The sequence below is a fragment of the Delphinapterus leucas genome, chromosome 20 (assembly GCF_059928025.1).
Source record: "Delphinapterus leucas isolate spDelLeu-1000000601 "Yukka" chromosome 20, BTC_Dleu_Yukka2, whole genome shotgun sequence".
Taxonomy (NCBI): Eukaryota; Metazoa; Chordata; class Mammalia; order Artiodactyla; family Monodontidae; genus Delphinapterus; species Delphinapterus leucas.
Genome location: NC_143148.1, coordinates 47,233,528 through 47,246,562, shown reverse-complemented (window position 1 = coordinate 47,246,562; position 13,035 = coordinate 47,233,528). Strand labels below are relative to the sequence as shown.

The window sequence follows — 13,035 nt, the reverse complement described above, 5'->3', positions numbered from 1 at the left end:
AAACATCGTAAGAACAAGAGCGAACGAACAGCCTTCCCTGCACTCCACGTCTCCCTCCCATCCTCAACTCCCTCCATCTCCCTTCACAGCCAAGCTTTCCCAAAGAGCTATCTCCACACTATGTCTCCATTCTCTCACCTCCCACTGACTCCTCAACTCACGTTACCTGGGCTTCATCCTCAGAAATCCCCCGCAAAGGGCTCTTGCTGAGCCTCCTATGACTTCCATGTTGTTGAACCCTGTGGACGCTGATGTTCTCATCTTTCCGCCCTCTCTGCCGCAATCAACATAGCTGACCACACTCTCTTCTCATGGCTCCATGACACCACCCTTTCTTGGTTTCCACCAATAGCTCTGGCCCTCTTTCTTATCTTCTTTGCTGGCCTCTCCTCTTGTGAGTGGTGGAGTCCTTTGAGGCTCCAACCATGGTCCTTCTCTCCTTACTATGTCCTCTCATCTTAGGTGATCTCATCCACACCTGTGGCTTTTGTTGTCTTGAAGATAGACTCTCCTCTGAGAACCAAAACCGTATAGACTATGCCCTGCTTTACGTGGCTACTGGCTGTATCTCCCAAGCATCTCAAACTTAACATATCCCAAAGTGCACACTTGACCCTACCTTCCCCTACCAAAACCTGGTCTTCTTCCAGCTTTCCCATCTGGGAAAATGGCACCCCCATTCATTTGGGACCTTAGCAGAAACTTGGGGCACAAGAACCCAGTTCTCCTGATTTGTGGTTCTGGGCTAACTGAGGCAATGTTAGTAAAAGCTACGTCTCCATAGGAACCCTGCTTGTACTATTCATGAGTCCAACCCAGGGGTCTGAAATCTGCTTTGAAATAATGGAACACTTACTTATCTCTTGGTTTTCCACAAAGCAGTGGCCCGAAGTAAAACCTCTCCAGGCTCACAATATACTTCTTAAAGATGACCTCATTCGCCTTCATGTCCCTCTTCTGCTGAGGGAAGACCACTCTGAACACAGGGGAGGAAGAGGAGAGGAGAGCTGTGTGAATTGCCTCCACATAATGTACACATGAACCCAACACTCTTTGTCCAGCAAAGGGTCCAGGTGTCTGGAGACAGAACGACTCTTAATTTGAGGACATTTATTGAGCCTTTATTCCTGTACCCTCCCATCCCCAAGCCCGAGTGAAGACAGTACAGTTTGAACTTGAGAAAAAAGATTCCCAGTGGCGTCTTTCACCACTGATGATGGGTGAGCTGGATTTCCTGCTCTAGTGCGCCCAGCTAGAAAAAGTCCTGAGAAACCCTATGGAAAGCTAGTTCTGGTGGATCTTAACCAGCTTCTGAATTCGCTGTCCAGCGTGGTCCCTTGGCGAGAACTGCAAAAAAGCTCCTCTCGGTGGACAAGCTATAAAAGGCCCCACTAGCTTGCTCAGTCAGGTGCCTTTATGTGGTGCGTAAGGGACTCAGTGTTTGGTAGCTCAGGGAAAAATCTCCTGCCTGTGGAGATTCACACATATATGGATATTACAGGATAAAAAGTCCTACAGTAAACATAAAATCTGTTTACATTTGCTATATAGTTAAATAAGCAAACTAACTTGTCACAGGAAGACTTTTCCCCCCCTCTTCACTCCTATTAACTTTCTCTTTATTTCAGTCTCATGGTACCATATCATTCCTGTGACTTAGTCAATGTCCAAGACTTTGGAGCCCAGTACAAGAGGGCCTGAGATGCTGTCCCAGTTCCACATTTGTATTAAAAGCCACCTGGTTCAGGGCACCATGGGGGAAAACGAAAATGTATCTGTCAACCTCTTCTTTTCAAAACAAAGTACACTTACTTTGGGTCTTGGCAAATGTATGGGTAAGTGCAGACACCTCGGCAATAAAGCTGGTATTGGCGGTGAGTTCCAAGGATCTCAAAGTTAAACGTTTGGTCAAAGATCCCAAGATCATTGGAAGAGAAGTGCACTCGCAATGTCACCTCACCATTGGCTGGTACGATCCACCGGAAATGGTTCAGCCTGAAAATGACCACACAGGCTTTTAAAGTGAGAACGCTTCCTTCGGGCCAAGAGAAGACGGGATTGGTGCCTGGGAGGAGTCTGGTCCTGCTGGGGCTATAGGCATGACCGCCCTGTTCCCATCTGGTGCTGTGACAGCCACACCCTCCATCTGGGGCTTCAGCCTTCCCCTCCCTGGGCTGCTCCGAGGCCCACCTGGGGAATTTCTCCTGTGAATGCTGCCCAGAGAAGTTGTTCTGCTCTACGTCCGACAGGGGAGCAATGGTTCCAGAGGTTCCCCCAGAAAGGCCCTTCCTGTTGGAGGCCATGCGACGTTTCTCCTTCTGAGTCTCGCGGGTCTGATCTGTTTTTTCTTTAGTTTTCTGTCTGCTCCCCTTAGATGAGGTGGTCTGCTCCTCCTGGGTCTTAATTAAAAATGAGCACCGGGTCTTAAACATTCATCTTATGAACACAGGAGCAGGAGACAGAGACGCCCATGCCATATGCCTGCAGTCTGCGGTGACCGCGCTGCAGGTTCAGGAGGCTGGAGGCTGCCTAGAGCAGCAGGGCCCAGCCTATGACACTAGGGTACAAGGGAAGAGGTAGAGTGGAGAGAGTCTAGTGCTTTCCTTGGCACCTCATTCCCTGAGGAGGAGGCCAAAACTCCAGAGAACGCTTGAAGCTGGCAGGGAGTATGTTCCTATATTGCATTTTGTTGTTGCGTTTCCTTAATATCTTTTAATCTAGACCCCTCCCTCCCTCCCAATCACACTGACTTTTGGCAGAGACCAGATCTGTATTCTTACAGAATATTCCATAGCCTGCAAATTTCCTAACTATTCTCAGAGTGTCATTTAACTTATTCCTTTATTTCTCGCATTTCATGTAAACTGAAAATTAGATCTAAAAGCTTGATTAGATTCAGAGATGATGCTGTGTATGTACACCACACTCCATCACGATGGGAGACAAATAATGTCAGGCTGACCCCTGATTATAGATGCAAAGTGTGTCTGTATGGCTGCAGCGGTGCCCGCCAGATCTTGGCCATGGCAAAGTGGACCTTCCCCTTTGCAACCAGCCGGTCACCTGTGGGGTGATGCTCTGGCTCAGAGTGAGAGTCTTCTTCCCTGACAAACCAGCACTGTGGGTATCCACTGGCGCTCCTTAATCAATTATGTCCTTGGGTACACCAGTACTTTTAAAATTCTACCATTCCTCCTGTAACTTTAGCTGCCATTCTTCCAGAAAGAAGCGCTTTCCTTCATCAGTTGGAGATGAACTAGAGTTCCTCCTAAAACCGTAAGTTAAAGAATGCTAAACTCTTTCCTCTTAGTGGTCAGTTTTCAGAAAAGAGGTTGGTGTAATAGTCACCTCTGATGGTGGCAATATTTTCTTCTTTATCTTTTTTATTGGACTCTGCTCAAGTAAGGCCTGCCCACCAATGCTGGGACCTCAGATGTTGATTTCCGACTTACTTATTAAACTGAAGTTTGGGGCTCTCTGTTACCTAACTGAGCTGTAGGCAGGGGCTACAGGTGACTTTATTTGCTGCTGATTTTATTTGTTTTTTGCTGACATGCATGGTTTATACGAAGGAGGCTGTGTGGGGAGATTCAAATTTTGGGCCCCCATACTCCTCTGGGAATAAAAAGCCCCTCCATAATTTTTAATATCCACGCATTCTGCATATTATCGGTCAAATCTATTTTTGCTTTGTGATTTATTCCACTAATTGTATATGTAATATATATTTTCTACTTTTACATGATTTCATTTTGATCGCTTATATTTTTAATCCAGGTGGAATTAATCTTACTGTATTGTGTCAGGCAAGGAGATTAAAAAGCAACTTTATCCAAAATATCCAATCTTCCCCATATAATTTCTTTAATTATCTGTCCTTTCTCTAATGGTGCGTGTTGCCTTAACTTGTATCTGTTGATTCTTGTATTCTTATGCACTGTGTAAATTACCTTGGATTCACAATACATTCTGATATCTCTTTAAAAGAGATAGTTTTGCTGCTTACTTTTTCTTGCAGATGAGCTGCAGAGTGATTCGGCAAGTTCCCTAAACCATCCACAGGAATTGCAAAGGTTGGAAGGTAAGAAACGGTCATTTTCAGTCTCTTAGGGGAGTAGGAAGAGTCAGACCTGGGGAAGGTGCAGCTTAGGGAGGCTCAGGCAGAATCCCCAGAGAGTAGAGGGAAACACCCCAGTGAGCACGACACCCAGCACTGCTTTTTCTGGCCACGTGGAAGGCCCGACTGAACTCCCGCCAAGATCAGGAGGACAAGCTGCTCCCTTTACCTTTGAGGAGCCTGGGGTGGCTGAAAGCTCTGCTTCTGCTTCCACTTCTCTTTTCTCCTCCATCAGGGAGAGCTCTTTGGACGGTAGAGTTACAAACATGAAATGCTCCAGGATTTCTGACATGGCCAAAGGCAGCCGCTTCACAGGGTAGGAGATGAGTGAGAATAAGGTAGGCGGCGGGATGGGTGGTCCAGAGGACCCCAGGCCCAAGAGGTCTAGGATCTAAAGGAAAAGCCCAAGATTAATTTCCTGTGCAGAGGGTGGGCTACCCCTAACTGCCTCCCTGAGTGAGCACAGGACGCTCAGACTCTCCCTCCTTTCTGTCAACTTCCTGATGCCCTGAGATGGGCTTGGGTCAGGGACAGCATGTAAAGGGTCTCTGACACAGCTCTGCAGGTCCTTCCAGATCCCCACGCCCCCAGACCCGGCTGGGGCTCTTGCTGTGGGCTGCGGGCTCCCTCTCTTATCATAACCCTTGTCATTTTATTTTAACTGTCTGTCTTTGCAACTGGACTGTAAAGCCCATTAGGACCGGAACCAGGGCGATATAGCACACGGCCTAGCACACAGTAGGTACTCAAAAACAATCTCCGTTTAAAGAGACCAGCTCCTAAGGTTCTGATGTCTATAGCATAGAGTCGTTTCATTTATTTTCAGATCTCCTGTTACTTTTTCTTTTACCTTTAAGTGTTCTTTCTTTCCAAAGGTGAAAGAGAGTTAGGGCTGGAGCAGGTCATATACAGAAAAGAAGAAAAAAAAAACCCACCAAAGGTTCTGGGAATGGGTTAAAAGATGGAAATGAAGAGAAAAGTAAAAAAAGAGACTTAAGAGAGAGACAACTTATCCCTATAGCATTTTCCTATTCTACTCTGATATATGATAAATGAGAGCATTCTCCAGAGCAGATGGCTTGAAAATCTAGTAGTAACTTCCTTCTCAGCTTGTAAAACCCTGCGAATAAGGATGCTATCCCCTGATTAATTGTTGTCATCACAACAGTTAGGCCATCTGAGTGCCCATTCTATGGACTAAATGGGCTATTAGGCCTAGCAAGTAACTACCTTCATGTAATCTTGTGTTTCTAATTCTCTGGGTCAGACAGCAGAAGACACTTCCTGACTAACATGTAGCTAGAGTTAACTCCCAGGATTTAGAACGTCTGTGAGGAAAGGGATGAATAATTTGTACCACTTAGTAAATTAACAGAGGCAGGGAGTTCTTTAAGCTACAGTCTGACCTAGGACTCCTCTCTGGCTCCACTCCCTACCTTTTAAGGTTGCATCTAGTTTCTGATAAAAACTAAACCAGAGGGACTTCCCTGGTGGCGCAGTGGTTAAGAATCCACCTGCCAATGCAGGGGACACGGGTTCGAGCCCTGGTCTGGGAAGATCTCACATGCTGCGGAGCAACGACGCCTGTGTGCCGCAACTACAGAGCCTGCACTCTAGCGCCCGCAAGCCACAACTACTGAGCCTGTGTGCCACAGCTACCGAAGCCCACGTGCCTAGAGCCCGTACTCCGCAATAAGAGAAGCCACCGCAATGAGAGGCCCGCGCACCACAATGAAGACCCAACACAGCCAAAAAAAATTTATTAAAAACAAAAACAAAAACAAAAAAACTAAACTAGAGGTGGGCAAACTGTGGCCCTCTGGTGAAATCTCACTTGCGACCTGCTTTTGTAAATCAAGTTGTATTGGAACAGAGTCACGCCCATTCATTTACATATTGTTGGGGGTCAAGACAGAGACTGTATGACCTGCGGCCTCAAATATTTGCTCTCTGGCGTTTCACAGAAAAAGTCTGTCCCTGGACAAAAGGCTATCATAATCATCCCCTCCAAACCACTGCCAAAGGGGCTTCTAGATATGCAATGGTTTTGTTTCTAGCAACAAAAAGCTGTCTGGTAGTATAATTTCTGTCACTGGGGGAAGCCTGTGGGAAAGAAATTTTAGAATAGTTGAGCCACTTGCGTCACCCCAAAGTATACCTGCCTTGCCAACCCCTAACACAGGATTGTCAATGTTAAAAATCAACGTTACAGGTGGCTTTTTACGAGGTTAGATGGAATAGTTGAGATCTGTGGAACTCTCTATGGATGTTTCACCACACAGAAAAAGGTCCTTTTAGGTATTACTGTCTTATATCCAAAGGGGCATCAGAGATTAATGGAATAAAGGGGATATGGATTTTGTGTTGAAAGCAACACTTTTACGAGGATTAGCACCGCACAGCTCCCTGGCTCCCATCCTGGAGAAGAGCCTGTACCTGCTCCGCTTTGGGAAGCCTGTCATTCTCCAGGGCCTGCTTCCAGCTCGAGCCTTCGGAGTCGGGCATCTGGATGTTTATGAAGGGCACACCGAGATCCTTCTTCCCTTCGTGGTCCTCCTCCTTGCCCTCGCCCCCGTCGCTGCGCTCCTCCTGCGTGCGGAGCTTCTCTAGCCGCTCCCTCTCGGCCCTCGCCCGCTCCAGGCGCTCCCTCTCCACACGCTCCCTCTCCGCGCGCTCCCTCTCCCGGTCCTTGCGGCCTCGGCGCCCACCCGACGACGGAACCTGGCGCTGGTCGGTTCCGTCCTCATGGCTCGCATCCTCGGCCGCGGTATGATGCAGCAGAACTCCTTCCTTCCGGTCCCAGTACGTGAGGATGTTCTGGATATCCTTCAGAGACAACTCATAGGTCTTAAACTTCTGGGCCATGTGCTTGTCAGTGTCCTTCGGGAAGTCCCCTTCGCCGTCCTCTTGTTCCTGGGCAAGAGGAAACCCAAGCATGTTGATATCTGACAGCTGGTTCTTCTTCTTCTTGTTCAATTCTTCCTTGTCCGCAGTCACCTGCTCCCTAACAGAGACTTTTCTTTCTATTGCGTCATTCTTCAGCTCTAGTTTGGGAAAAGTAAGAATCTAGGAGGCAAAACACATAAATTATTCTTAAAAGAGTTCTTTAAGGGAGAGCAAATCGCATAAAGAAGAGCAAGAGGGTGTTTAGTTTTGTAAGAAGGCCTCATACAATTCCAGGCACCTCGTATTCACACCAGGGCTGTGCCTAAGAATCGCCTGGGGGCCTTTCTCAAAATATCCGCTCTGTGGTCCTTCCTTGTCATACAGCTGGCTGGGGTCTGGCATTATGCACTTGGTAAAAGGTGCACAGCAACTGTGATGTGCACTTGTGGTTGAGAGCTGCTGTTTTGAAGGATCAGCGGGAAAGGATCCCCAAAATGATCCTCTCTTTGGGAGAGGCCAGAGCGTAGAGGTCCAATCCTGGTCGCACCGCCTGCTAGCTGTGTGATCTTGGGTGAGCAATTCACATCTCTGTCCTATCCGTATAATGTTGATAGTAATATTAATAAGTACCTCAGAGGACTACTGAAGATTAAATGCGTGAATACATGTAAAAAGCTTATAATAGCGTCAATCCCAATTCCTCCCACCCCACCCCTCTCCCCCTTGGTATCCATACATTTGTTCTCTACGCCAGTGTCTCTATGTCTGCTTGGTAAATAAGGTCATCTGTACCATTTTTCTAAATTCACATATATATGTTAATATATGATATTTGTTTTTCTCTTTTTGACTTACTTCACTCTGTATGACTCTCTCTAATTGACACATATACGCTGTTGATACTATGTATAAAATAGACAACTGATGGGAATATATGGTATAGCACTGGGAGCTCTACTTATGCACTGTGGTGTCCTAAATGGGATGGAAATCCCAAAGGGAAGGGATATATGTATATGCACGGCTGATTCGTTTTGCTGTGCAGTAGAAGCTAACACAACATTGTAAAGCAACTATACTCCAGTAAAAATAATTTTAAAAAAGCTTATAATAGTGTCTGCCACAGAGTAAAGGGTCTCTTAATGTCAAGTTATAAAATTATACAGGTTATGTATAGAATCAGTATTGTTGGGAACAGATGAGGGTTTAGAATCTGGCTGCACTCCAGCCTTTTAAACAAACCTGCATTTATATAATGAAGCTGGCATAGAGAAACGAACCTTATTCTCTTTCTTACTGCCCTTTTAAACCTGCTTTGTGGGCTCTGATTTTCTCTTCTCCAATGAACTCCTCTGGGAGGCTTCACAGGCTTTTGGGTCATTCTTTGAGGACATAAAGTCCAGTTCAGTCTAAGGATCACTGTCTGCAGTACAGCCCAGTGACAGCTCTGTTCCTGCCTAAGTTCAGGCTTGGAGGCAGCGGCCCAGGTTGGCTACTCACCTCACCGCACTGCATCAACTCCTCCTCCACTTGGCCCTCTCTACAGCCTTGAGAGAACCGCTGGCAAGGCTGTCTGCCGGCGGGGGTGTCTCACCTTCGTTGTGTACGGAGGGGAGGGGCTTGGCGCCTACTGTATTATTCCCCATCTGTAGGTCACTGCTAAGACACTGAGAGTTCTGTTTGGACACCCTGTTCTAAGCAGAAGTGGATTTTGCGTGGACGAATAGGCCTGCCGAGGGGAGGACTTGTACCTGGAAGGTTGCGGGAGTCTGAACTCCAGGTCTGCTTGTTTCTTGTGCCTGTTTTGGTGCCGAAGTTCTGTGCACTCAGACCCTGCTCCTTCCTGAGCTCTACCTGATGGGGATCCCTGGACACTGAGTCCTTTGCCCTTATGTCTACCTCCTGGGACCGGTCTGCACCTCGTCTGGGAGTCTGGCTTTAGTTTCACTCTCAGAACTCCCGATGCTGGAACGGCCGCTGTGCACACCAGCTAGCCACACCCCTTGGCCACCAGCGCCATCCTGGGCACAGCTCTGGCCGTTCTGCCCTTCCCGTATCACGGAGGGCAGAGACGTGACAGCTGAGCTTGGCAGGCTGATAAACGCAAGGACAGCTTATGCTGGAGCATCTCCCTTGACTGTTGGCAAGGATCAGCCCTTGGTTGAACACACTGACTTGGTGGCTCACTGGAGGCAACTCTTTCCTACTAGCCTATTTAGCACCATCCAGGGGACTGCAGGGGACAGTGGAAAGAGCCAGGTCTGTGCTCACACACAACCGGTATGGCTTTATCCTGTTCAACCTCAGATGGGGTTCATGTCTATGAACCTCCGAGGGACAGCAGGACACAAAAGGGCAGGATTAGGCGAAGCATAAGACAGCCCTGGACGCAGAGTCAGTGATCAACAAATGTTGGTCCCCCTCCTCCTACCTCTGCACCACCACAACATCTACACAGTCTCGGGTCAGTTCTTTGGAGGGGAAGCGTGCTGGGCTGACTGGCCGGGTGCAGTGGTGGACCCCTCTGTGCCTGCCCTTTGCTGAGGGACGAGGGAGGGCTGCTACCTGCCGACTTGGTGTCTGAGATTTCTTCACGGGCTGCTCCTCCTTCACGGGTCCCTGCTTTGGCTTTTTGTTCCTCCGTTTTAGCTCATCTTCTTCCTTCTGCCGCTCAAGCTCCTGCTGTAGCTTCTTTTCCTGCATCTCCTTTGCCAGTCTCTCCAGCTCCCTTCATCAAGCCAGGCAGAGAAAACAGAGTCCAGAGGCCCTCCTGCCTGAGCCCCTCCCCTGCCTGGGATCACGTGGTGGGAGGACATGGGGCAGAGCTTTCTCGGGCATAAAAAGAAGGAACAAAGAAAGCTGGGTATACAGGAAGGAAGGAAGAAGGAAGGGAGGGAAGAGAAGGAAAGAAGGAAAGAAAGGAGGAGAGGACGGCTCACGTCTATCTTTGAATGGTCATTCAGCAAAACTGATAATTGAAGCTCAACTAAGAGGAATCCTCAACTAATCTGTATTTCTATTCCAAACTCCTTTCATAGGAGAGTGAGGCAAAGGCTGGAAATAAGCTTGATGTTAGCACTTTTAAAAAGCTACTTTCAAGGATCCTTCTGATATCAGTACAGATGAGGCCCAGCTTCCCTCCTACACTCACGTCGTAGGTTTAGATAAGAAGAAATGGTGTTTTTAAGAGCAGTCCCCACCCTGGCTAGCTCGGAGCCATGGTGCTGGAGCTGAAGGCCACATTCCTCTCTTTCCTTCTCTTTCTTCCCTTTCCAGCTATGGATTCAAACGTGTTTGCCCTGCTGCTAATGGCAGAGAGGGCACCAAGCCTGGGCACCAAGTACAAACAAGAGTGGAGGGGATAGCATTTCTGAAGATATGAAATCCATCTATTTTCATCTCTGGGAATCCCTAGTTGTCCCCAGCTGCTGTGGCTCTCTGTCCACTGAAGCTGACTCATCATGACTTCATTACTTCGTGTGTGTGTGTGTGTGTGTGTGTGTGTGTGAGATACAAACAAGTCACTGCTGACCTTGGAGGATCAGATTTGCATTTCCTAAGTCCACTGTGAGATGAACGCCTGAAAGTAATGAACTGGATGAGAAAGAAAAGCGACTCCTTTGAAATCCCAAAGCTGGGATTTGCATACCTCTGGAGGACTGGGCATATTTACAGTAGACCACGCAGGAGAAGAGATGAGGGTATATGTACTGCATACTGCAGAGGACATGAAAACTCTTTTGGGGCCAGTGGGAGGAGTCTGGAGGTGGAGGGAGAGGACAGAAGGGGGTTAAATTGTAGGCAAGCATCTTGGCCTTCCCCCTCCAATGTTTGGAATCCTAAGGAGGGGTAGGAAATAGAACCCCCTCCCTTGGCATGTTTGAAGACCTGAGGGCAGAAAGGACATATTTCTCGCTGCCCACCTGTATGTGAGATGGCCTGAGATAGTGGCCTAAGTGTCTTGGGTGGTGTGGAGGGGATCCAGTCGTTCCTGTGTGGTCCCCAGGGATAGGCACAGAAGGTGGCTGAGAGGACTGGCTTGGGAGCCTGCCCAGGGTCCCTGATGAACTGCCCAGGCTCCCTGATGAACTGCCCAGGCTGAGGATCAAGTGAGAGAGGCGGTCAGACCTCAGCGAATGGACAGCACCACGAAAGGTCAAGATGGTAGCCAGGGAAGGAGGAGAAATGGCTGAGTTATGCAGGGGCAACCACCATGCCCATGTCACAAGAATGTCCCCTGGGTCACCAGCTGTGGACACCTGAGCACAGAAGTTGATGAGCCACGGTTGTCACGGGGAGCCAGCAGGAGCCCCAGGACAGCACAGGGGCCAGAAGCCCCTCCCCTCATCAAATTACATAACCTTTCCCTGAGTCCCAGCTGTCCCCAAGAAAGAAGGAAGGAGAGGAGGATGGAGACCTGGCAAGGCTGCAGCAACCAGCACCCTGGATATGTAAGATATGTGTCTCTGCTCTCAGCAATTCATCCTCCTGGGTCTCCTGTAGCCACTGCTCCCCCGCTCCTCCAGCCCAGATGACCACGGTCTCTGGGATGGGCCGTGTACCTGACGGAAGTTGCTCCCCGGGGCTGCGCTTCTGTTCTGACAAGCCCCTGACACTGACCTTCTCTTCCTCTCCCGGAGGGCCTGCTGAACCTCTCGATTGAACACTATTTTCTCCTCCTCCGTCAAGGCATCGTATTCTTCCTCATCCATGTTTTGCAGACGCTCCTTCTCTCCCTGAAGCGCTTCCCTGCGTTTGTGTTCTGTCGGGGGAACAAACAGGAAGGTGGGGAAAACTCACTCAGCAGCTTTGGCTGCAGGGTTCCCCTGTGCTTTAGCTCTCAGCCTAAACAGGCTGCGGAGGCTGTGTGACAGTGAGAGGTGGCTGGTGCCACAGGCGGCATTCCTAATCGCTGGTGGGGTTTCCTGCATTCACACAGTTCCCAAACTGGTTTCCATCTGTGGCAGGCTGAATAGAGGCCCCAAAGAGGGCCCCGTCCTAATACCCAGAACCTGTGAATGTGCTAGCTTACATGGCAGAAAGGACTCTGCAGATGTGATTATATTAAGGACCTTGAGTTGGGGAGATTATCCTGGATTATCTGAGAGGGCCCAATACAATCACAGAGGCCCACTAGAGGGAGGCAGGAGTGTCAGGCCCAAGAAGATGTGACGAAGAAGCAGAGGGAGAGAAGCAGATGTGACGATGGAGGCAGGGGTCAGAGAGCTGCGAGGCAGGGACCACGAGCCAAGAAATACAGGCGGCCTCTAGAAGCTGGAAGAGGCAAGGGAAAGGATTCTCCCCTAGAGCCTCCACAGGAAAATGGCTCTACTGACACCTCAATTTTAGGACTTCTGACCTCTAGGACTGTAAGATAATAAATCTGTGTTAAGTCACCAAGTTTGAAGTAATTTGTTATAGGAGCAAAGTAACATACCACCCACTGACTTTACCTATTATTAACATATGCCCCCAAAGTGCTCAGGGCGAAACAACCACCTGCAGACCAAGGGGAACCGCCTTCCACACCCTACAGGTCCTGAGGTGTGGTTCACCCTCGGCACGAAGGCACTCAGCTTCTTCTGCACCTTCACCAGCACCGCATTCTCACCTGACATTTCTGTAAGGTTGAGCTTTGGGCTCGGAGATCTACATCCTGAGTTCTTTCTCTGACACTTACCGAGGGATAGTAACAGGTCAGAATGCTAATTCCTCCTTCATAGGGCTGTTGTGGAGATCAAATAAGCAATTGTGTAAGGTACCTAGCCCAGCGCCTGGCACATTCATAAATGTTCAATAAAAATTAGATTTTAATATAATAATATTGCTACTGTATGCTCCCTCTGGATTTTAAAAAATGATTCAGGGACTAGGAGCCCATATGGAAACTGTGAAAAACTAAAACTTCAATCTACAGATGATTGAGAAAATGAAAAGAGATACTTTTTTCTAAAAGTTGATCATTGAGGGGAAATGAGCTTTCTGGAAAACTAGGAATCTAAATGTTGAAATACTGCTGAGAGATGCCTGGT

At 48.4% G+C, this 13,035-nt stretch overlaps 1 protein-coding gene across 1 annotated transcript in view; it reads right to left on the bottom strand.

Annotated features, from left to right (window-relative positions):
• The window catches only part of HYDIN (HYDIN axonemal central pair apparatus protein), a 431,283-nt gene that overhangs the window by 73,171 nt on the left and 345,077 nt on the right, over positions 1 to 13,035 (bottom strand). The window contains exons 45-51 of the mRNA XM_089902455.1: positions 11,624 to 11,765; positions 9,569 to 9,731; positions 6,554 to 7,183; positions 4,287 to 4,508; positions 2,191 to 2,399; positions 1,813 to 1,995; positions 857 to 976 (exon numbers count right to left, since the gene is read on the bottom strand). Coding sequence (XP_089758581.1) covers positions 857 to 976; positions 1,813 to 1,995; positions 2,191 to 2,399; positions 4,287 to 4,508; positions 6,554 to 7,183; positions 9,569 to 9,731; positions 11,624 to 11,765 — 1,669 coding nt within the window. The remainder of the gene's footprint in view (positions 1 to 856; positions 977 to 1,812; positions 1,996 to 2,190; positions 2,400 to 4,286; positions 4,509 to 6,553; positions 7,184 to 9,568; positions 9,732 to 11,623; positions 11,766 to 13,035) is intronic.